This window comes from Typopeltis vanoorti, chromosome 26 (assembly GCF_054136105.1).
Source record: "Typopeltis vanoorti isolate ZY-2024b chromosome 26, IOZ_Tvanoo_1.0, whole genome shotgun sequence".
Classification (NCBI taxonomy): Eukaryota; Metazoa; Arthropoda; class Arachnida; order Uropygi; family Thelyphonidae; genus Typopeltis; species Typopeltis vanoorti.
This window is the reverse complement of record NC_143574.1, coordinates 2550592-2572807: the sequence shown is the minus strand read 5'-3', so window position 1 is coordinate 2572807 and position 22216 is coordinate 2550592. Positions and strand designations below refer to the sequence as shown.

The following is a 22216-nucleotide window of genomic DNA, read 5'->3' as shown; positions in this document are numbered from 1 at the left end:
GGGGGGGGATAACCTCCCCTCGATGAGTCTTGATAGACTGTGTTTCTTAGGAAGGACCTCCCACGATGAGTCTTTTTACTCCTTGGAGGCCTAAATAATAATAATACTTTTAGAATAGAACACTGAATTTTATAAACAGTATTTAGTTAAGACATATCATACAAAAAGAGTACAAATTCGTTTAACTGCATTATCAATGGGAAAATATTCCTCCATTCTCCCATTCCATTCATCCAGTGTCTGCTCAAGGGAATAAGAAGAATGTAATCAGAGAGCAGCCTTATTGAATTTCAAGTTGTGCATTATTTGCACTCATTCTGAAGATAAATTATTTCATCACACAATAACTACATAAACGGTGTATAAATATAAAATGTTTCACCTTTTTTTTTAATCAAGAATAAACTGTATGTAAAGCTGAATATGACCTTTTTCTTGAGCAGAATGATTAATTCAATGAAACAAATAAAATTTTTTTATTCCTTTTAACAATGCTCAAATACACAATCCAATTATATTGTGTAACTAAAGCAGTTACACTGATGATATATATTTATAGTGAATCTAAAAGTAAATAGCAAATAGGATGTTTATAAAATCATTTATTACTATCAGCTTCTGAGAATGATATTAGAATTTGTTCTACATTTTATTGTTTTAATTTGTAAATTAAAATCAAAATACCAGCAGTTCTCCTGTATGCATGTGTGATTCTCATTATTAAATATATATGTATATCTGGATTAATAAGTACACATCAAAAATATTCATATAAGCACACACACACACAATATATACAAATTAAACATGTCTGCATTTAAAATAAAATTTTAAAAAAAGTAAATAATTTATTCAACTTGCATTTTCATTCAAAATAAATAAAATAAAATAAAATAAATAAAACATGCACTGAAAAGAGCATTTTCATTTTTAACCAGTATCAACAATTCTAATATTCATCAATGCATTAGAAGCATGCAAATTTCAATATTCATTATGCAGATATCAAGCAGAAAGCATCACTAAAAGCATTAAGAAAACCTAATGCAATTTAAAAATTCAAGTCATGCAATAATTGAATGAAATGATGAATGACAAGTGTTCTAATATGCTTTTAAGTAATCCTCCTTGTTTTAATCTTTAGATCGCCATTCCATTTAACGATTTCACAAATATTTCTTACACGTAAAAATACTCTTCTGAATGACTATTCTATTCCTTGGCCAAAAAAGTAGGAAGGTAATTCTTTCTGCCAATAAATATTCACAAAACATAATCACTACATAAAGTGGTAAAGTGGGAAGAACAGTTGTAATTAACAAAGACATGTAAACATGTAAAAACTGCAACATATGAACTGAAATATCAGTTATCAAAAATGATTCTTGAAATGATTCACTGTATAGAAATCTTACCAAATATTATGCAATGAAGCATTTTTAACACACACACACACACACAAGTTCACTTGCTTGTAAGACACAACCAATCCTCCTTCACAGCCACTTCAAATGTGTTCTTTTACTTCTGAACACAATGTAACTGATTAGAATAAAAAATACTAGCAATTTATTTCATTTAATTAATTTAATGCTATTATTTAAAGTAAACAGAAATGCATAAGAAAAATCACTATTGCAGCCCTAAATGCCAAAGAAAAGCAGTAGAAATAATCAAGAATGTTGGTGTAAATAAATGTTACTAATAAAAATGAAATTCAAAATATTTAAGGAATAAATACAAAGTAAAAGACAAATAACATGTTTGAAAACAAAATAATTAACGTGAAAATGAGATTTTACTTCGTAAATTTTTTTACACAGCCTACTTTATAAATGTGAACTCAATCCATTCTTAGAAAAATGTTCAGGAATCTCTCAAAAATAATATGATACGGAATACATATTAACATATTGTTAAATACAATTACAATTTTTAAATGCAACTTTAAACTAGAAGTCTGCATTTCCAATCGTTAAAATAGCATCTCTATGCTTACCTTATACTCCAGATCATCATCAGCTATTCATTCTTCAAAAGAAGTCTAAGAAAAGAGAACTGTGCACAGGGACGTTTTTTGGAGAAAAGAATGACTAAGATACTCACATTATTTCTTCATTTCTCAAGTTACAAAAATGTAATGAAACAGAAATTATTGTACCATCTTTCTGCTTATTGCCACGTTGTAATTTTGTTTGACGTTTTGATAGACAAAAACAAATCTTCCTACTTACTCAGATAAATTACAGAACGCTTAACAGATACTGTTAAAAATATGTGAAGCAACATATACATTTACAAATGTCAATAATAAATGGAATTAAATCACAGTTCAAGAAAGGTGCAATATCCAATGCTATGAGATATGGGTCACTGCTACGTATTGCATCTTCCATTACTTGGTAATATTCTTATTAAGTGAAAGTATATTTTGTTAAGGTACTGCAATGAGTAGCAATATGCTTTGAAAATAAAAAAGGCCATGTGGATGATCAAATGCTATGTAGAGGTGGCCATCATTCCAATTTAGTGTTTTTTCACTCTTTCATTCTGTTACCATCACCATTCCACTTCATAAAAGACTGAGTGGTGTAAGACAGACTACAAAATTATAGGCTTATCTGCATGTGGGAATGAGGGTAAGGTGTTGAATGATAAAGTCAGTGATTCGTGAGAAATTTAGAATTGGATTGATAGTAGTATTCTCTATGATATTCAGCATGGTTTATTAACAGTGATATACTTGGATTTTACAAAGACCTTGGATGACAAGTGAGTGACTGAAGTGAAATGAATGGGATTGGACAAGAGAGTAGTGAGTTGACTACTCTCTTGTCCAATAGGTATCAGTGGGTTGTGCATGGAAAAGTGGTATCCTAAAGAGAGGAAGATCACTACTCAAGTGCCAAAGGAGTGTTTTGGGAACAATATTGTTTAATTTGTATGTTAAAGATATTGGATAACAAGCTTAACTGGAGATATGTAGCTGTTTGCAAATGATGCAAAGATGGAAAGAACTATTAGGAGCAGAGTAGATGCTATAGCATCCTTACAGGAGGATCTTAATATTATGCAAGTGGACAAGAGAGTAGAGCTATCTGTAGAAAGTATTTTTAACTTGGGTATAATTATGTTAAAGATACCAAGTAATTTTAAACCTGGTTTTACTCCATTTTTCCCAAGTGAGCAAACAGACAAAATGTCAACTTTGCGCCTGCAATAGATGCAGGACTAGCTGATCCCATAGGTAGTGCAAGACCAAGACAACTCGTGGTAAAGGTGGAGCAAGCTCTGATCACTAATCTTAATATTTACCCTTAATGCCAAAACACATCTCCAAGAAGGGGATGTATGATGTTTTGTATTAAAGGCAAGGGGCCACTACCCAGACCGATTTCGACCTTTATTGAGGTCTCATCAGTGGGATCTACATTTAGATCTCCTCCTGAGATTTTTATTTAATAAGGTTAAAACACCTTATGGTAACTTGTTTTGATAAAATACTTACAAGCTCTGTATTACTAAATCTTGGTATTTCTGGCCTGGCTCCCACTGATGAGACCTGAATATTCGCAACATTATTCGCCAAGACGTGAAAGAGAGCTCCAGTTCGAAGAAGAAAGAATCTGTGCCTACCAGTCCAAAAGAGCATCCAGTTCCCGCGGCCCGAAGAGAGAGCTCCATGCTCACTTTCTACAGAAGTACCTCGGCGTTGGTAAGACCTTTTTTCTTATTATTGGCTCTTTTACCCATTCCTTCTGGTATCTCTTCGCTTGTTGTGAGGGACACCGGGCGTTCCCCGACTTCGCCCTCCTTTACCTCCCCCCCTTCCACAGCCAGTAGTTAGGTCTTCCCCCAACAATGCCGTTATTCTTACCCAGAACTAGAACGCTTGGCATCGAAGTCAAGCGGCTCCCAGATGAGCGGACGTTAGTGAAAGCTCTGATTGATACAGTAGGGGCAGAAAACATATACGGTTTTACACCGTACTCAAAAGAAAGATTCCAAATTGTAGTCAAAAATGACCAAACAAGAAGCAAATTGTTAGAGGGTTTCCTCTGTGCGGGACAAAATCAAACCTCATTTAATAGGGAGTTTACGGAAAACGTTAAGAATAACTAGATTTCCCTTGGAATACCTGGAGAATGAAGACAACGTCAAGAAATTTTTTAGCCAATGGGACGATATTATTAGTATCAAAGCATTTGAACATGCTGATTACAAAGGCTGGAAAACAGGCGACGTTGAAATACAGATGGATATGAAAAAGGAAGTTACCAACTTCATTTTAGTGGGCCAAACAAGGGTCATGGTTAACTACCCAGGTGTTAAAAGATTGTGTTTCAGATGTGACTCTGAGGGTCACCTAGGGGCAGAATGCCCAAAACTACAGTGCAGAAATTGCAATCAACAGAGCACAAAATAGTAAACTGCACAGAAGCTTGTCTTAAATGTGGGGACTTGACCCATAAAGTGGACACGTGCTCGCACAGAACACTCTCAGAAGCAGCTGGAGGGACCATAATACCGATCAGGGCTATACCCCTCGGTAAACCTGAGGTATCATCAGGGAGTGATTTTCCAGAGCTCCGGCAACAGACTGAAAAAGAAACACTAGCAGAAAACACAACCTCCATGAAACCCGTAACGGGTAAGACACCCAGGGCAACCCGCCACATCAAGGAAATAACAGCCAACTTCGAAACCTGCAGCAAAGAGGAAGAAGTTGTAACAACCAGCGCCCCAATAAAGTGCACAAGAGAGGCAGAAACAGAAGAGGCAAAAAAGGCTAAACAAAGCAGCCTACTCTCGTCAGAAGATGAAATGGACAACATCCAAACTACAAGCTAACGCAAAGGCACCCAGCCCCTTGAGGAGGCGGTAACAAAGACAGGAAAGCTATCCCCAGTAGCGGACCAACCTGCAGAACCCCATTTACATATCTGCAGCACGGACATTTATAGCGTCACAAATGGAATTTCAAAACGACCTCGTTATGGATATTCCAAACAGCTCCGATAGCGAATCACAGGTGGAACATGTAGAGCAACAAACAGACAACACTCCCCGTTCCTCCAAATACCAACATGGATTTTAAAATTGCCACTTTAAACACCAACGGTTTACGCAACCCCTTCGCACAAAGCACTGTCTGGAAGCTAATGTTAAGGTACAAAATTAATATCCTCCTCCTGATTCAAGAAACCCATTTTTATAAGCATTGGGATGTGGAGAACTTCTCGAGAAGCTACCCAGTCACCATCTATTGGTGCTTTGGGGATGCTCACTCGCGAGGGGTGGGGATACTAATTCGCCCCCCAATAGAGGGGGGGGTTCTTCAACGTCCAGAAGGATGCCATGGGACGTCTAATAACGGTGGGCTGGAAGTACGGTGGCGTACCATCCGACTTGTTGCAGTATACGCCCCGAACAGCCCGTACCACAGAAGCGGTTTCTTCTCTGCCCTTGAAAACTACCTCTTGGGAGCAGAATACCTAATAGTAGCCGGGGACTGGAATTGTGTGGAAGACACACGTTTGGACAAAGTAGGCAGGAACGCAAACTCCGGAACCGGCAGAACCGCTGCTCTAAAAAGATGCTGTGTAAATTTTGATCTCGTCGATGTCTGGAGGAGGAATAACCCATCGAAGGTAGAAACAACGTGGTGCCGCGGCCAGATATCGACGAGACTAGATAGGGTGTACATGTCCCAAAATTTGGAACAGTATGTTCAAAGGACACGTCACACCACAGCACACAACATGTCAACAGACCACAAATTGGTCATTTTAAAAATTACACTCCCAGAGGTTATGGAAACAGCCAGAGGTCCTTGGAGGCTTCCTCCTACCTTTCCCAGTCTTTTTAGCGACCAGCTACAGAAACTCTGTGATGAATGGACAAACATCAACTGGGACTGGGAAAACTGGCTGCACTTTAAGTGGCAGGCTAAGGAACTGTTTCAAAAATGTGGGCGCGAAAGGGTCTACCAACAACGTAAACGGCTGAGGGATCTCTACAGGGAACTCGGCTGGTACCAGTCAAGCGAACGGAGCGGAGTTCCCTGCGGACATCTTATCAGACAGGTAGAAATAGAGCTGCAGCAAGAGCGGCAGAGTAGAGTCGTTGACCGACTTTCGCACGAGACTATCTCAAAAATTTGGAAACACCCTCCGCCGCATTCTACAATCAACAACGGGTGGCAGCAAATGATGAAAGAACGATTTACCAGATCGAGGAGAAAGGCCAGATTCTAAATTCAACCCATGAAATACTCCGTCACTTTCACCAGCAGTATCTCGGCATCTTCGCTGACCAGCAGGGCACGGATGACTTCAGTGAGTGGGACGTCAAACGTTTTCCCGAGCATCTTAGCACCCTGCATGACAGGCCAATAACTGCAGCTGAAATAAAAGCCACGTGCAAAACGATGAAGACAAAAAAGACCCCAGGGCCAGACGGACTGGGAATAGAATTCTATAGATCTATCTGGGACCTTGTACTGCCAGCACTAGTAAAGATCTTTAACGAATTCCTCACTTCGGGAAACATCCCCGAGGAATTCGCTAAGAGCTATACAATCTTTATCCCCAAAAAAGACCGAGATCGGACCTTGTCAAATAACTGGCGTCCCATCTCCTTAACTAACCTAGACTATAAACTTTTCGCAAAAATTATCTGTACACACATTAAGGGCGGAATAGAAAACATAATAACAAGTTCACAGGTCTATGGAATCCCAGGTAGAACTATGGAATTTAATCTCTTCCTGCTAAGAGACCTAATCAGACTGGCCAAGGAAAAAAAATACCCCCTGGCACTTTTCTCCACCGACCTGGAAAAAGCGTTCGACAGCGTCAGCCACACGTACTTACAGGATACCCTAAAAAAAGTAGGCATAGGCCCGAGACTTCGGCGTACAATTAAACATATGTACGCGGAGGCCTCGACCCAACTGTCTATTAATGGGTTTCTGACAGAACCAATCCATATAAAGAGAGGGGTTAGGCAAGGCTGCCCACTAAGCCCCCCTTCTCTTTTCCCTAGCATTAGAACCCCTCATCAAAAGAATAGAGAACACCCCTGCAATTAATGGTATTCCACTGCCCCAAGTCTCCAAACAGTGCAAAACAGTAGCATATGCAGATGATGTAGTGGCCACACTCAGAGACTCTGAGTCTATCTGCATCTATCTTGACATACTGCAAAACTTCAGCATAGTCAGTGGTCTCCGAGTTAATGCACAAAAAAACAAAATCAAAAATTTTGGAAATTTCCATAACACCGGACTTCCATACGGTTTAGCGCTGCATACGCAGCCGCTAACAATACTAGGAGTTCCCTTTTCTGAGTCGCTAGCTTTACCAGTTAAAAAATTACAGGAAATAAGTACGGAAAAGATAAGTCTATTCAAACCGACCTTTTTCTCCTTTTATGGCAGAGCCACAGTGATAAAAACAATCATTACCCCAATGCTGATGCACACAGTCAATATCACAGGCATCACACCGCTACAAGAAAACCAATTATCCAAAAAACTCATAGATTTCTTCTGGAATGAAAAAAAAACATGAGGTTAAAAAACAATACCTGCAACTAAAACATGAAGAAGGGGGGTATGCTCTGCCTGATCTCAAAAGCTTGCTTTATGCAAATACATTCAAAACTGTACGGAAGGCCTTAAACTCAAACCATATTTCAGGCCTCCTAATTAGATATTTTATAGGACTTTTCCTCCCCCTCTTTGGAACCATGGACTATGATGGACCCCGTGCAAGGGTTGTGCCCAAGTGGTACCGCACACTAGTAAAATCACTCACAGTACTTAGAGACAAAGGAACAGAAATCCTCACACACAAACCCAAAGCAGTATACTGGGATTTCTTCCAACTCTTCAGGCGTGATACACCAAACCTCGGGACAAACAATGAAATTCTCTTTAAAAAGATCAAGAATAGCTGGGGACAGCCTTTTCATCGGGATCTGGCCTGCGAATAGCTTATGGGCGGCTCCCGGTGAAACAGGTTAAATCTAGGTACGTACCCGGTCCGTGCGATCCCTTTTGTGATGTCTGCCGGGGCGTGGAAAGGTTGGAGCATTTCTTTTATTTTTGCCCACCAGCCCAACGCGTCTGGCAAAGACTGAGCACAGCACTGGGAATCCCGATGCTATCACTAGAAGAGGTCATAAACCTGCAATTCCCGCCACCAGTCAACAAGACCCAAAAATTCGCCATTTTTTTAATTAACATCTTAAAGTATCACATCTGGAAGGTACGGAAAAAATCCCAGGTACGGGACACAAATTTAATGTACGCAGGAATAAGGAAAGGTTTCTTTTTTTATCTTCCTAAATTTCTTGCACAATAGAGACATCTACTAGGCGACTTTAAATTTGTGAACAAATACTGCAAACCACCAAAAATATGCTTTCTTATACAGGGATGCATCAAGCCCTGTATATTTCTTTAGTATCTCCAAAACTTCACCTAACTCTCCCTAGGAAAAGTAACAACCACTCTGTTCTTCCTCGCCACAAAGCTTTCGCTGGCACGGTTTCCTTTACTCCAAATAAGGGGGGTAGATCTGCGAACCCGGGCTGCGAAGGCTTACTGCGAGGTGGTGCTGCTCCTTGTGAGCGGCATCTCCCGGGCCAGTCTTCTACCCCATTCTAAGTCCCAGTGGTACCAGGTCTGTAAGTTCCTTATTTTGTTCCCTTTCAGTTCAACTGACTGGACCTTAAGTCCTTTAATTTTTATGTAATTAAAAAAAAAATGTTCTAACTGAAAATACTGTTTTCAAAACAGGTCAATGGATCTCCTTCATAGATAACTGACAAAATTATTAAGGATAAATTTATAAGTGAACTTTAGTCAAAATTTTGATGGTTAAATTTTCTTTTTTTTTTTGAACAGATAAATTGAGAATATGTGTCACAGACCAATTAGCCATATAAGGCTAAACAGGTTGACTGAGGCCTCTTTTACCTCCTACTATCCTACTCTATCTTTCATTATACTCCTCTCTTACTGTTTGCTGACCCTCAGCATGCTTTATTCTCCAAAGGCCTATGATGAGAGACATGAACTCCCATTCGACCTCAATAAAGGTCGAAACCGGTCTGGGTAGTGGCTCCTTGCCTTTAATACAAAACATCATACATCCCCTTCTTGGAGATGTGTTTTGGCATTAAGGGTAAATATTAAGATTAGTGATCAGAGCTTGCTCCACCTTTACCACGAGTTGACCTGGTCTTGCACTACCTGTGGGATCAGCTAGTCTTGCATCTATTGCAGGCGCAAATTTGACATTTTGTCTGTTTGCTCACTTGGGAAAAATGGAGTAAAACCAGGTTTAAAATTACTTGGTATCTTTAACATAATTATACCCAAGTTAAAAATACTTTCTACATTTAGATCTCCTCCTGAGATTTTTATTTAATAAGGTTAAAACACCTTATGGTAACTTGTTTTGGTAAAATACTTATAAGCTCTGCATTACTAAATCTTGGTATTTCTAGCCTGGCTCCCACTGATGAGACAAAGGCCAAAACCGGTCTGGGTAGTGGCCCCTTGCCTTTAATACAAAACATCATACATCCGCTTCTTGGAGATGTGTTTTGGCATTAAGGGTAAATATTAAGATTAGTGATCAGAGCTTGCTCCACCTTTACCACGAGTTGCCTTGGTCTTGCACTACCTGTGGGATCAGCTAGTATTTGCATCTATTGCAGGTGCAAAGTTGACATTTTGTCTGTTTGCTCACTTGGGAAAAATGGAGTAAAACCAGGTTTAAAATTACTTGGTATCTTTAACAGAATAGAGCTATCAATTTAATGTTGCAAAATATTTGGAAGGCAAGGATAGGAAGCATATTATACAATTAATGGGGAAATTCTAAAGGAAGCAGAAGAAATAAGAGAAATGGGAGTGATGGTGGATGAAGTTTAGGGGACATGCTGCTAAAATTGTGGTGCACACCATTTCTCCTATACGGTCTACTTACTGAATCATTTGTAACTACAGCTCACCTTGCTAAGCTCAGTTCTGCCATACCCTGGCAACAGACTCACAATCTTGACTTCTGCTGTTCTATTTTGTCTTATTTAACTCTTTCATATCTTCTCTCATACTACACTTACCTTCTTGTTCAAGAAGATAAGTGTAATATGAAAGAAGATATGAAAGTATATGCTACTAATCATGGAATTCCCATAAATCACCACTTTTTTTCCCCGTTCATTTCTACTTTCTTTACTTCATTTGTGTCATCTCTTTTTTTTTTTTTTTTGCTGTTTGCTAGCTTTGTAGTCTCTCCAAATCTAGTGCATCACTCAGCAAAGCCTTGAATTTTTCAAAATAATGCCAAACTTTTATTTTTCCTACTTTTTTCATCTCTCTTTTTTGCACACATTCTCATATCTTTCACAAAATTAACAACACTAGCACCCATTCCAACAGCACCATTCTTGCATTCTGCTTAGTACAAATCATTTCATTTACTTCCTCCTGGGGAAGTTCAACATTTCATATCCCTCAATCTGCCTTTTTCTCCTTTTTAATAACAACCACCACCATGGGTTCAATGCCCGTAGGTGTCTGATGCCATCTTGATAAGATTCTTCCACTGCATTCTATTTTGTGCAAGATGACTCAGTTTGTGTATAGAGTTTCCGCACTATTTGACAATGTCATCACCCCATTCTCTGTTTGGTCTTTCTCTTTTGTTCTTTCCTTCAATCATTCCAAACAGCAAAGTTTTTAATTTTCTCTCATCGTTCATTCTACATGGCCAAATAGACACAGTTTCCTTTTGATTATTTTCTATATCAGGTTTCCTTTTGGTTGTATTCGTCTATAGATTTCCTCATTCTTCACTTTCTGGATCCAGCTTATCCTCAAGCTCTTTCTATAGTACTTTCTCTCGAATGCAATATCCTCCTTTCAGATTCTCTCAGATTCTCCCATGCCTTACATCCATAGAGCATGCTGCTGAAGATACAGGTTTCCACAATGCGTCGTTTAGTGTGCATCTTTATAGCTTAGCTCTTCCATATTTTGTCCATGGCTTTTAAGATAGCTGTTGCTCTGATTATTCTTTTTACTTCTATTTTTTGGGTCCAAGTCGTGCATCATGTGGCATCCAAGATGTGTAAAGTATTCGACATTTTCCAGTTGAAATCCTTTAATGATAACTTTGTTCAGTAACTCCTGCTGTCCGAATATCACCGTTTTAGTTTTTTCAAAATTGATATATATTTAGTCCATATCTTTTTCCTTCTGTGTATAGTTTGCAGCGTCCTTTCCAACCTTGCTGCATCTTCAAACAGGATGATGTCATCTGCAAAGCAGAGGTAGTTAATTCTCATTCTATATATTGAAATGCCTCCACCTTCTTCTTTAATCTTATCTAGTGTTCTTCCCAGATGTGTGATGAAGATGGTTGGTGATATTGGGTCCCCTTGTCTTGTGCCTTGACTAGTAGCTAACCAATCTCCAGTCACACCTGCTATCCTGACTGTTGCTTGTGCTTGGCTGTTTATATCTTTCAACAGGCAGATCAATTTATTGTCTACACCATAGGATTCCAAGACAGCCCATGTTATATTTTGGTCAATATTATCAAATGCTTTTCGGAAGTCGACAAAACAGCAGTATATCTTTTTGTTCTTTCTTCAAGCTTTCTCTGTTATTAGTCTTAGTGCGAGTATTTGTTGCACTGTACTTCGATCTTTTCGAAATCCAGCTTGCTCATCAGGAAAATGTACCTCCATATGACCCTTCAGGCGTTCCGTAAGTATTTTCATCAGCACTTTGCCAAAATGACTCATTAGTGGAAAAATTCTGTAATTAGTGCATTCTAAAGCATTGCCTTTCTTATGAAGAGCTACCAAGACAGATTTTTTCCACTCTTCAGGGGCATACCCTGATCTCCATATTTCACTGCATAGCTTATGCATTTCTTTTACAACCAATTCTCCACCATATTTTAGCATCTCGCTTATTATGTTGTCATTTCCAGGACTCTTGTTGTTCTTGAGATGTTTTATAGCCTTATTTACCTCCTCTTCCAAGATGTCATTTTCAAAGATTTCTGCTGGTGGAGAGATTGCTTTTAGTTCTTGGATTACTTCTGTTGCAGTATTATTTAGTTGATTTTTATATAGTTCACTGCAATATATCTCAGGGTGGACTTCAGTCTTGTCCATCAATACTATACCACCTTCATCTTTGACTGCCACTGATCTTGTTTGCCACTTCCTATAAGTTTATAGACCTCTCAAGTTTGTGTTCTCCATAATACTCTTCAATGTCTTTGCATTGGTCCTCAGCCATTTGGCTTCATCAGATCTTGCTGCTTTCCGTACTTCATTGCATTTTTGATGGTATAACTGGTCTGCTGCCTCTGAATTCTCTCTTTTAAGTTTCGGTTCTCTTGTATTGATTTCAGGATTTCCTAAGTTATCCATTTCTTATTGATCTTCTCTTTTTCAGGAATTACTTCCTTTACTGCTTTTTTTTTTTTTTTTTTTAGTACTGCAGTCAGTTGTTCTGCTCTTGTGTTTATATTTTGTTTTTCACTTGTGGTCTTAAGCTTAGTTTCCAGTATGTTTTGATATGCTATTCTCTAGCCTTTTGGAACTTTCCTTTGTATTTCTGTTTCAGTTTTATATTTGCAATCACTAAGCTGTGGTCCAAATCAATATCAGCTCCTTGGAATGATCTGCACTGTTGAACTGATGTTCTCCATTACTGATCTATCAATATCAGGTCAATCATATTAAGATTAATCATATTAGAAATTAACCATTAATCATATTAGAAATTAACGCGGAGAGAAGCATCTCTCAGCGTTAATTTCTTTTTCCATATCCAAATTTTCCCATCCTGTGTTATTTCTGTTAATCTTTGCATTCCAGTCTCCTCCAATGATGATAATATAATATTATAATAAGTCACCAATGCATACATTCCACACACACACACACACACAGGTGAATTTTCAAGTCAACCTCAGATTCACAGCTTCTATTTTTACATCTAACACATACCTTATCAATATATATATATATATATATATATATAAAACTAAAGATAAAATTAACAAACTACACACATCATTAATTAGTAAAAACACTCATACAATGCTAAATAATAAACAAAAGATTTACCTAAAGATGTTGAAAGTTTATTTTTCACTTGGTTAGACTATAATAAATTTAGTTTAATTCTCTATCCAAGTGTGAGCAAGCAAACAAAGTTTGCACCTGAAAGTATCTTCATGACTGGGTCAAGGCGGTACAACACCGGGCAATTCGTTGCAAAGGTGGAGCAAGCTAACATCACTCCTATCTCAATATCTCCCATAATGCAAAACACATCTCCTTGCGGATATGTATGATGTTATGCATCAAGGGATTATACCTCAATAAAGGTCAAAATTAGTCTGGGTAGTGGCCCTTCCCTTGATGCATAACATTATACATATCTGCAAGGAGATGTGTTTTGCATTATGGGAGATATTGAGATAGGAGTGGTGTTAGCTTGCTCCACCTTTGCAACGAATTGCCTGGTGTTGTACCGCCTTGCCCCAGTCATGAAGATACTTTCAGGTGCAAACTTTATTTGCTCACACTTGGATAGAGGATTAAATTAAATTTATTATTTACCTAAAGAGTAACAAAAATCATCACTTGTTACAATCACCACAAACATGCCCATCATTTCATAATAAAATGTTCTAAATATGGGAATATTATTGAGGATGAAAGAGTTTGAAAACAATAATTAAAACTTGGATACTAAATTGGCAGATTCTGAAGAAAATATTAGTTTATTCAGTTAGAGGGGTATATGGCGATTTTATTTGAAAAAAATAAAAAAAAATCAGAACTATGATGAACTCAAGAAGCAGTTATGGAAAAGAAGAAAGCACATCAAAGTTCATTGCTGCTTGACTTGTATGGTAATGATACCGAGGAAGCTTTGAATGAGGATATTCAGCTGTTTGCAGACCAGACAATGCAAAGTTGGAAAGAATTAACAGGAGCAGAACAGCTGCTGTGGCTGTACAAGAGGAGACAGACTACGTAAACAACCATGATTGTGAGGGAGTTGCCAATTCAATGTTTCAAAGTATAAGGTTTTAACATTCCTGAATGTTATAAGGTTTTAACATTCAGGAAACAAAGATGGGATGTAGAGTATACAATTGGTGGTGAAAGAAGGATGAATGAATCTATTTGGAGTGTCATGTATGGAGCGATGATTCAGGATGTGCAGAGTAGTGTGCCAGAGGAGTGCTTTCCTGGGACAAATGACCTGAGAGTATGTAGCATGAGATTTGAGCTTGAGGTTAGACACAGTGCAGCAGAAATGTGTCCAAGGAAAGATAGTGAGCATGTTGCCCTGGTATGATAATGCAGAGTGGAGGAGAAGAGCAGTGATGAATGAGATGATAGCAAGAATATGCAGAAAAAGGGGTCTGAAATATATGGATGCATAGAGTACATTTGAGGATAGAAGGAAGCTGTGTCCAGGAGATGAATGGCATTTGAATGCAGAAGGCTGTTGTTTTCTGGGAAAGTCAGTGTGTTAGGACAGGGAAACTAGAATTGATTGACCCAATCTTTCCAAAGGTTGTTGGTATCAATCAAACTTTGGTTAACTGAAGAGAATGTTCTAACATGGATAGAAATTGAAGGATATAGCACATTTTGGCAGGATAGGGAAGAAAAACATGGCAGGGTAGTGTTAGTCATGATAGATGAATTTTGTGCTCTCAGGATGGACAATTTTCAGTGGAAATAACACTAATGGCTTTGAGAGTATATGGTGTGAGATGGATATTTATAGGACAAGATATTTAGTGAGATGTTGCTACAGACCAGGGAAAATAGATGGTGATGAGCAGTAAATGTTTATTATTATTATTATTATTACTTGGCACCTCCAGGGAGTCCAAAGACTCATCGAGGGAGGGCTCAACGAACTGCAACTACACCAATGCCATCTACTGCCCACCACCATCATTAGTATTTTCACAGACAATCACAAACATCCATGCCCACAGAGGGATTCGAATCTGCAGCCTTTTGGCTGGAGAGCGGATATGCTAACCACTCGGACAACCAGGCCGGTAAATTTTTTGGGGGCAAAATAGTTTGGAAAGCACAAAGCAGGCAATCATTATGGGAGACTTCAACTATAGTGATATAAACTAGATAGAGGAGACAGCATGCAGTAATGAGGGAACTGAATTTTTGCATTTCTTGAGGGACAACCGTCTTGGGCAGAATGTAGTGGAGGAAACATGAGGATTCATGTTCCTGTGCTGCTATGATCTTATTGTATGATATTGACTGAGATGCTATACTTGCCCTCCCCCCAAATGGTTAGTGACCATGTAGTTCTGACTTGAAGGATTAATATATGGGGAGGTATCAAAATGAAGGAATGTTATGTGGATTTATAAGGCAGGTGACTATCATAGACTTGTGCACATCATATCATGACTTTCATTAAATAACTAGGTGAATGGCATAGCTACCTGCTGTGCACATTCCTTAAGAAAACATGGTGATATGTCATCCATTCCCACAGCCTTATTAACATCTAACCCAACCAAAACCTGGTTCACGTCTTATTCTTTCACTTCTGCTAATACTTGCCTCCCTTCTATATATTGCGCAGCATCATTTACACCAGTATGATATATGCTTATAAAGTGCTCGTTCAATAATTCCACTATATCTTTTGCTACTGTTATTCTGCTGCCATGACTATCCACCAGTGTCAACATGCCATAATTATTCTTCCTCTTATTTGCCATATAGCAAAATTCTGTTCAATTAACCTTGGCATGACCTGACCAGAAAATCTCCTCTCATACTGCACTTTTTTTTTTCTTTGTAATATTCATTGCATTCCTAGCCTGCACTTTATACTCTTCATGGATCTGATCACCACCAACTATCTTGTACTTCCTCCATAGCATTTTCTTTCCAATACAGCTTACTTGTTTTGCTACTTACAGCTGTAAGTAGCATATGTTCAGTGCAAAGCTAAAGTTATTATCAGCTCAAGAATCACTTTTAGAGATGAATAGGAATTGGATTCTTTTTATTAAGAATTCTTTTCAATTTGACTGTCTTATCACAAGTGTTGGAGAATCAAAGCTTGGATAGTGATCACATATGACAATGAATAAATATATAAATGGTTTCATTCTAGAAATGTTTCAGTTACACAAAGCAAGGGTTTTGGTTAAAATAGGCTATCACTGCATTTGAAACTAATCTAATGCCTAAGGACACAAGATCTAGAGACAGCTAGGAGAAGGACATTCCATAGAAAAGGAAACTCTGACTACAGAAAATCAAAGTTCAGAGATAAATACTGAATGAGATCAGAGTGATTATCAGAATTTCAAGATCATAAAGACAGCAATGAATGCATAGCATCAAAATGAGGCCTGGCAATTTTGAGTCAGAGAAGATCAAAAATTATATTTCATGGTTTGATATTCACTGATATTTGATGTCAGATCTCATGAGTGTACCAGTAATTACCCTTGGATGGAAGGTATTATAAAGAAAGTGCTGGATCCTTACAATGTATGTTTGTCATGTCCTTGAAAGATATCACTTGCACTGCATAAAAATCGGGAGGGGGGGGGAGTAAAAACAGACTTTGCTCTGGAGATGAAACACGGTAACAGGGACTTGAAAGCCACAGTAAGCAAGGCAGTAGATCCTTCAACTATAGAAGATAAATTTTTTTAAGGCAACATTATTTGCCAGGACCTATGGGAAGGCAAGGCTGCTTTGGCTAGAGAGGCTATATGGCATGTGTATATGGCAAGCATATATGGCTATATGGCAAGTATATAGGTGACAGGAGATGTCACCTATATACTTGCCATAAGAATTGCATCAAATTGCAATTCTTATGGCCTATGTGGAAGAGGTAATGTTAACAGTATAATCAACTGAGATATTGGTCTGAAATGGTCAAAGAATGAGAGAGTGGACAGGATTATTAGGAATCAGCAGGACACCTCTACAATGTGTGTAAAATCTCTTCTGAGCCAATACAGTATGATAAAACAGTACAGATATTTCATTTGGATGAATAAAAACTTTTTAAAGAATGAAAATTACAAATATGTGTTCAAAAAGATTAACAATGTAAAATATTAGAGTACATTACAACTTGTCATTTATAATGGTATTGGTTTGTGGGAAACTGATGAGGCTAAGGACTTGGGGATAACGGTGGATAAAGAGTTAAAGTTCAGAAGGCATATTGCAAAAGTAGGTAAAAAAGCTCAATGAATTACTTGAATGCTGAAAAACACACTAACAAGTAAAGATAAGTTATTATCCCTCTTTATAAGCCTATGATAATGATTTGGCCACATCACCTGGATTTTTCTTGGGAACAAGGAGATCGTAGAAAAAAATTCAGAGATGAGTGACCAAGATGGTGACAGGTCTGTGGAATACTCCCTATGAGGATAGGTTGAAGGTTTGTGGGTTACAAAGTTTAGTTAATATGCAGAAAAGAGTAGGATATGAGAGAAACTTTTAGGATATTAAAGGAGTTTCATAAAATTGATGCAAATGAAAACTTTCATGAAGATTTGCATAAATGAAGGTTAATTTGGGTCTTCCACGATAAGAGAATAATAATGCAAGATTACTGGACACCCCCCCCCCATAACTACCAAAAATTTAGTCTAGAGTGCAGTGCCAAGAGATAAGCATGAATTAGATTGTTAACATTTTTCTAATGTTTATAGATTTTTTTTGAGGGGGGGGGGGGGGAATGCTGCTTGAAAAAGTGTTCCAAATTCAGTGAAATTGGATAAATGAAGAGAATTGATAATTAGGATAGGTTTGAAGTTTAACTGAAAACTGATGCCATGTGACTGACACTCAGATTTTAACAATGAACAGATTGAAGTTTAGATTACTAACACCTGTAGAAGTACTTTTAGAAGATAAATCTCCTTGCCAAAATATGAGAATGGTATTTCAAACAAGAACAAGACTTCTCTATTTTATTAAATATTCTACTGAAAGTTTCTTAATTTGCTTCTTAATTATATATTTCTTTTTTTAAAAAAAAAATTCACCTTATTTACCTTAGAGAAGATGGAGCACTTGTAACCCTTATGATTCCCTTATCTTCAGATACATTCTGATTTTGTGGATGAGAAAGAGGAAGTGGCACATTTAATGCTTCCTTCTTTAGTACTACATTATCTCCTACTGGGGAGATTTTTGCTGGGAATTCAGTAATTGTAGGGCACGATCCCGTTGGCATTCCAGGTTGCAGGTAATTGCCTAGTTCTGTAGGAATTCCAGTTCTTCTGCGATACTAAAATTTTATACACACAAAAGTTAAATGAATTAGCTAATAAAAAAAGTAAAAAAAAAAAAAGAAAAGAAAGGGGAAAAAAAGATAAAGGGAAAACACTTGTACACCTCAGAGTACTTATCACAAAATGATAAGTAAAACACAATGAACTTCCAAAAAATAAATGCACAGTGTGATCTATGTGCATTCTTTGAGTTATTATCTGACACCTCCAAAAGAGTCCAAAGACTGATTGACAGAGAGAACCTACTCTACAACTGTCTCCACCACTTAATCCACCAACTACAGCGTACCGCCACTATCATCATCATCTACTCTAATGCCATCTACTGTCCGCCACTAGTATTTTTTTGTCTGTAATTGTGTGTGTTCTCAAGGCTAATTTGTCTGTATGTTATATATTAAACTTATTATTATGTGACACCTCCAAGGAGTCAAAAGATTCATCATGAAAAAGCCCTTCTGTCTACACCCAGCTTCACACAATGCTATGCACAACACCTACAAACACACACACCATTCACTAATCATATCTATGTCTATAAATTGTGCGACTCCTATGGCTAGTTTGCCTGTATGTGGGATGGGGGGGGGGGAACCTTGTTACCTTTATATGAAATCAGCTAACTCAGTTTCAAATTTAAAAAAAAAAAAGCCCATAGAAAGGTTTCTCTTGGCATTCTTCCAGTTATGCTATGCAAGCATTTACAAAAAAGCATCCATTTTAAAAGCTATCAGTTGAAAATACAGAATACTGCACACTTTAAGCAATAAGAAAGTCATTTTGTTTGTTATGTCTGTTTTGCTGACAACTTCAATGGATTAAAACTGGCTGCTTGAAAATTTCTATAACAAAATCAACGTCTATAAGGGATAATCAACTATGTTCAGTTTAGACAGAGTTCAATTCAAATTGAATTTCAATGCCTGGTGAGATACCACCCTCCTTGCTTATTTGAGGCCTGAAGTGACTTAAAAATGTTCCATATTTTGGTTTCTAAAAGAAAAATAAATTCAAAAATATATATAAAATTAATAAAAATATAGGAAAAATATCATTAGCCCACCCACAGTTTTGAACATACTATAAGTTAAAAAACTGTCACAGATTGGAGCCACACATAAAAAAATTTTTGCTACGTGGAATTTTCTAGTACCTTTTACAGTTAGCTTATTCAGCCCAACTGAAAGCAACGCCATTTTTATTTGCAGATCTGAATTCCCTTCCCCATATAAAGAAGTCCAAGAACACAAACTTCATTACAATTAAAAATATCACTTACATTCCAAACACAGGGCTAAAAGAATAGGCTGCAAGTGGCCAAAAGAATAAGCCAAATGCTATCCATTGTCTAACCACAATCTATAACACTAGTGGATGATATGAAATGCAAACAGTTTTATTAACTCACTGAATGCTAAAATTAAAATACATCACACCACAACTTCAGTAAATGTCAATCCCTATTCAAAATTGCTGCAGAATAATACAACAATTTAATCACTTCAGTTTTTAAATGGATAAGAATCCTATATTGTTATATAGCCAGTAAGTGGGATTCGAACTACGATCTATGAGTTTCAATGCCGAAAAACAATCGGCAAAGGCAATTCGAAGCAAAGGTGGAGCAAGCTCCCTCACTATTCTTGATATTCTCTCATAATGTAAATAATGTAAAACACAGCTCCTAGGAGATGTACTACTGTCATTACATTATGAGGGGAGGTCACTACCCAGACCGGTTTCAACCTTTTTTGAGGTCTCATCAGTGAGTAGGTAGACCTGGAAAATATCAAAGCTTAGTGAAAAGAACTTACATACCTTCACTATACAAATGCCATAAAGGTGTGCTTGTATTTTGTAATTAAAATAAAAAGCCAAAAGGCTAGTTTTCTGGCAATTGAATAGATATTAAATGGATAAGAATCCTATATTGTTATATAGCCAGTAAGTGAAACTCAAGATCGATAACTACGATCTATGAGTTTCAATGCCGAAAAACTATCGGCGAAGGCAATCCGAAGCAAAGGTGGAGCAAGTTCCCTCACTATTCTTGATATTCTCTCATAATAAAACACAGCTCTTAGGAGATGTAATACTGCCATTACATTATGAGGGGAGGTCACTACCCAGACCGGTTTCAACCTTTTTTGAGGTCTCATCAATGAGTAGGTAGACCTGGAAAATATCAAAGCTTAGTGAAAAGAACTTGCATACCTTCACTATACGAATGCCATAAAGGTGTGCTTGTATTTTGTAATTAAAATAAAAAGCCAAAAGGCTAGTTTTCTGGCAATTGAATAGATATTAAATGGATAAACTAGCCTTTTGGCTTTTTATTTTAATTACAAAATACAAGCACACCTTTATGGCATTCGTATAGTGAAGGTATGCAAGTTCTTTTCACTAAGCTTTGATATTTTCCAGGTCTACCTACTCACTGACGAGACCTCAAAAAAGGTTGAAACCGGTCTGGGTAGTGACCTTCCCTCATAATGTAATGACAGTATTACATCTCCTAGGAGCTGTTTTACATTATGAGAGAATATCAAGAATAGCGAGGGAGCTTGCTCAACCTTTGCTTCGAATTGCCTTCGCCGATAGTTTTTCGGCATTGAAACTCATAGATCGTAGTTAGCGATCTTGAGTTTCACTTACTAGCTATATAACAATATAGGATTCTTATCCATTTAATATCTATTCAATTGCCAGAAAACTAGCCTTTTGGCTTTTATTTTAATTACACTTCAGTTTTTATTGTGATTTCCAGAATTTGGTCTGCCTGACTATCCCCCTTTCCATACCATAAAAATCTCACCCAGTTTTTCAGACTTCCAGCAAAATCAGCTTGCTTCTACAACTATTTTAAGAGCCTGTGTAGGTCAGTGGATGTGGCATTTGCACACCACGGCACTTGACCGCATGAAGGAAGGCTTCTTGGTTTTGCTAACGAGTTTGCTAACGGATATACTAACGAGTGGTTAGCATATCTGCTCTCCAGCCAAAAGGCTGGAAGTTCGAATCCCACCATGGGCATTGATGTTTGTGATTGTGGAAATACTAGTGGTGGTGGTCGGTGGTAGATGGCGTTGGTGTAGTTGCGGTCAGCTGGCGGATTGAGTTGGTAGAGACAGAGTTGTAGAGCAGGTGCCGTCCCTCGATGAGTCTATGGACTCCCTGGAGGTGTCAAATAATAATAATAATAAAAATATTTCTAGTATGTACTGCCAGCTGACATTTCTCTGCTCAGGATTCAAAATAGCATATCAATTCTCCACAAAAATATCCAAGTTACTGTCCGACCACAGATCTGAGACCCTCAGTTGGCTCAGTGCCAAGAAAAGTCGATTCATGTTGAAGGGGAGAAACGACTAAGGCAATGTACAAATTCATTACCAACAAGCGAAATCAGGTGCATAAACATAAAATTTTCCAACTGTTACACAAACAAAATAGTTGTCACGTTAAAAATTTCAATGTTCATAAAAGAAAAGTTAATTTTCCGACGTGCAAGAATAAAAAACTCATCCCACAAGACGGATTGATTACCTATTATCGGAATGGATTCTCCTTCTGACATGCGCAAAAGTGTCAAAGTGTCTTGCATCTGTGGGCGTACAGCACCAACATGTCTGTCAAACTATATACAACGTAGCTTTTGGATTGTCCAAAGAATTTTCTTTGTACCATTTAATAAAACGGTTTTTTATACTACATAACTTCAGCTCAAAAATCTTACCAAGAAATTTTTTTTTTATAGCTTTCAGGCATGCTGACTATGTAATTCCTATCTAGATATCACTCCCATGTAATAGTCATGTATTTTTTTTTTT

At 37.6% G+C, this 22216-nt stretch overlaps 1 protein-coding gene across 1 annotated transcript in view; it reads right to left on the bottom strand.

The window, feature by feature from the left end:
• The window catches only part of LOC150092268 (kinesin-like protein KIF21A), a 524778-nt gene that overhangs the window by 122890 nt on the left and 379672 nt on the right, over positions 1-22216 (bottom strand). The window contains exon 27 of the mRNA XM_090415090.1: positions 18147-18382. Within this exon, the coding sequence (XP_090271216.1) occupies positions 18147-18382 (236 nt within the window). The remainder of the gene's footprint in view (positions 1-18146; positions 18383-22216) is intronic.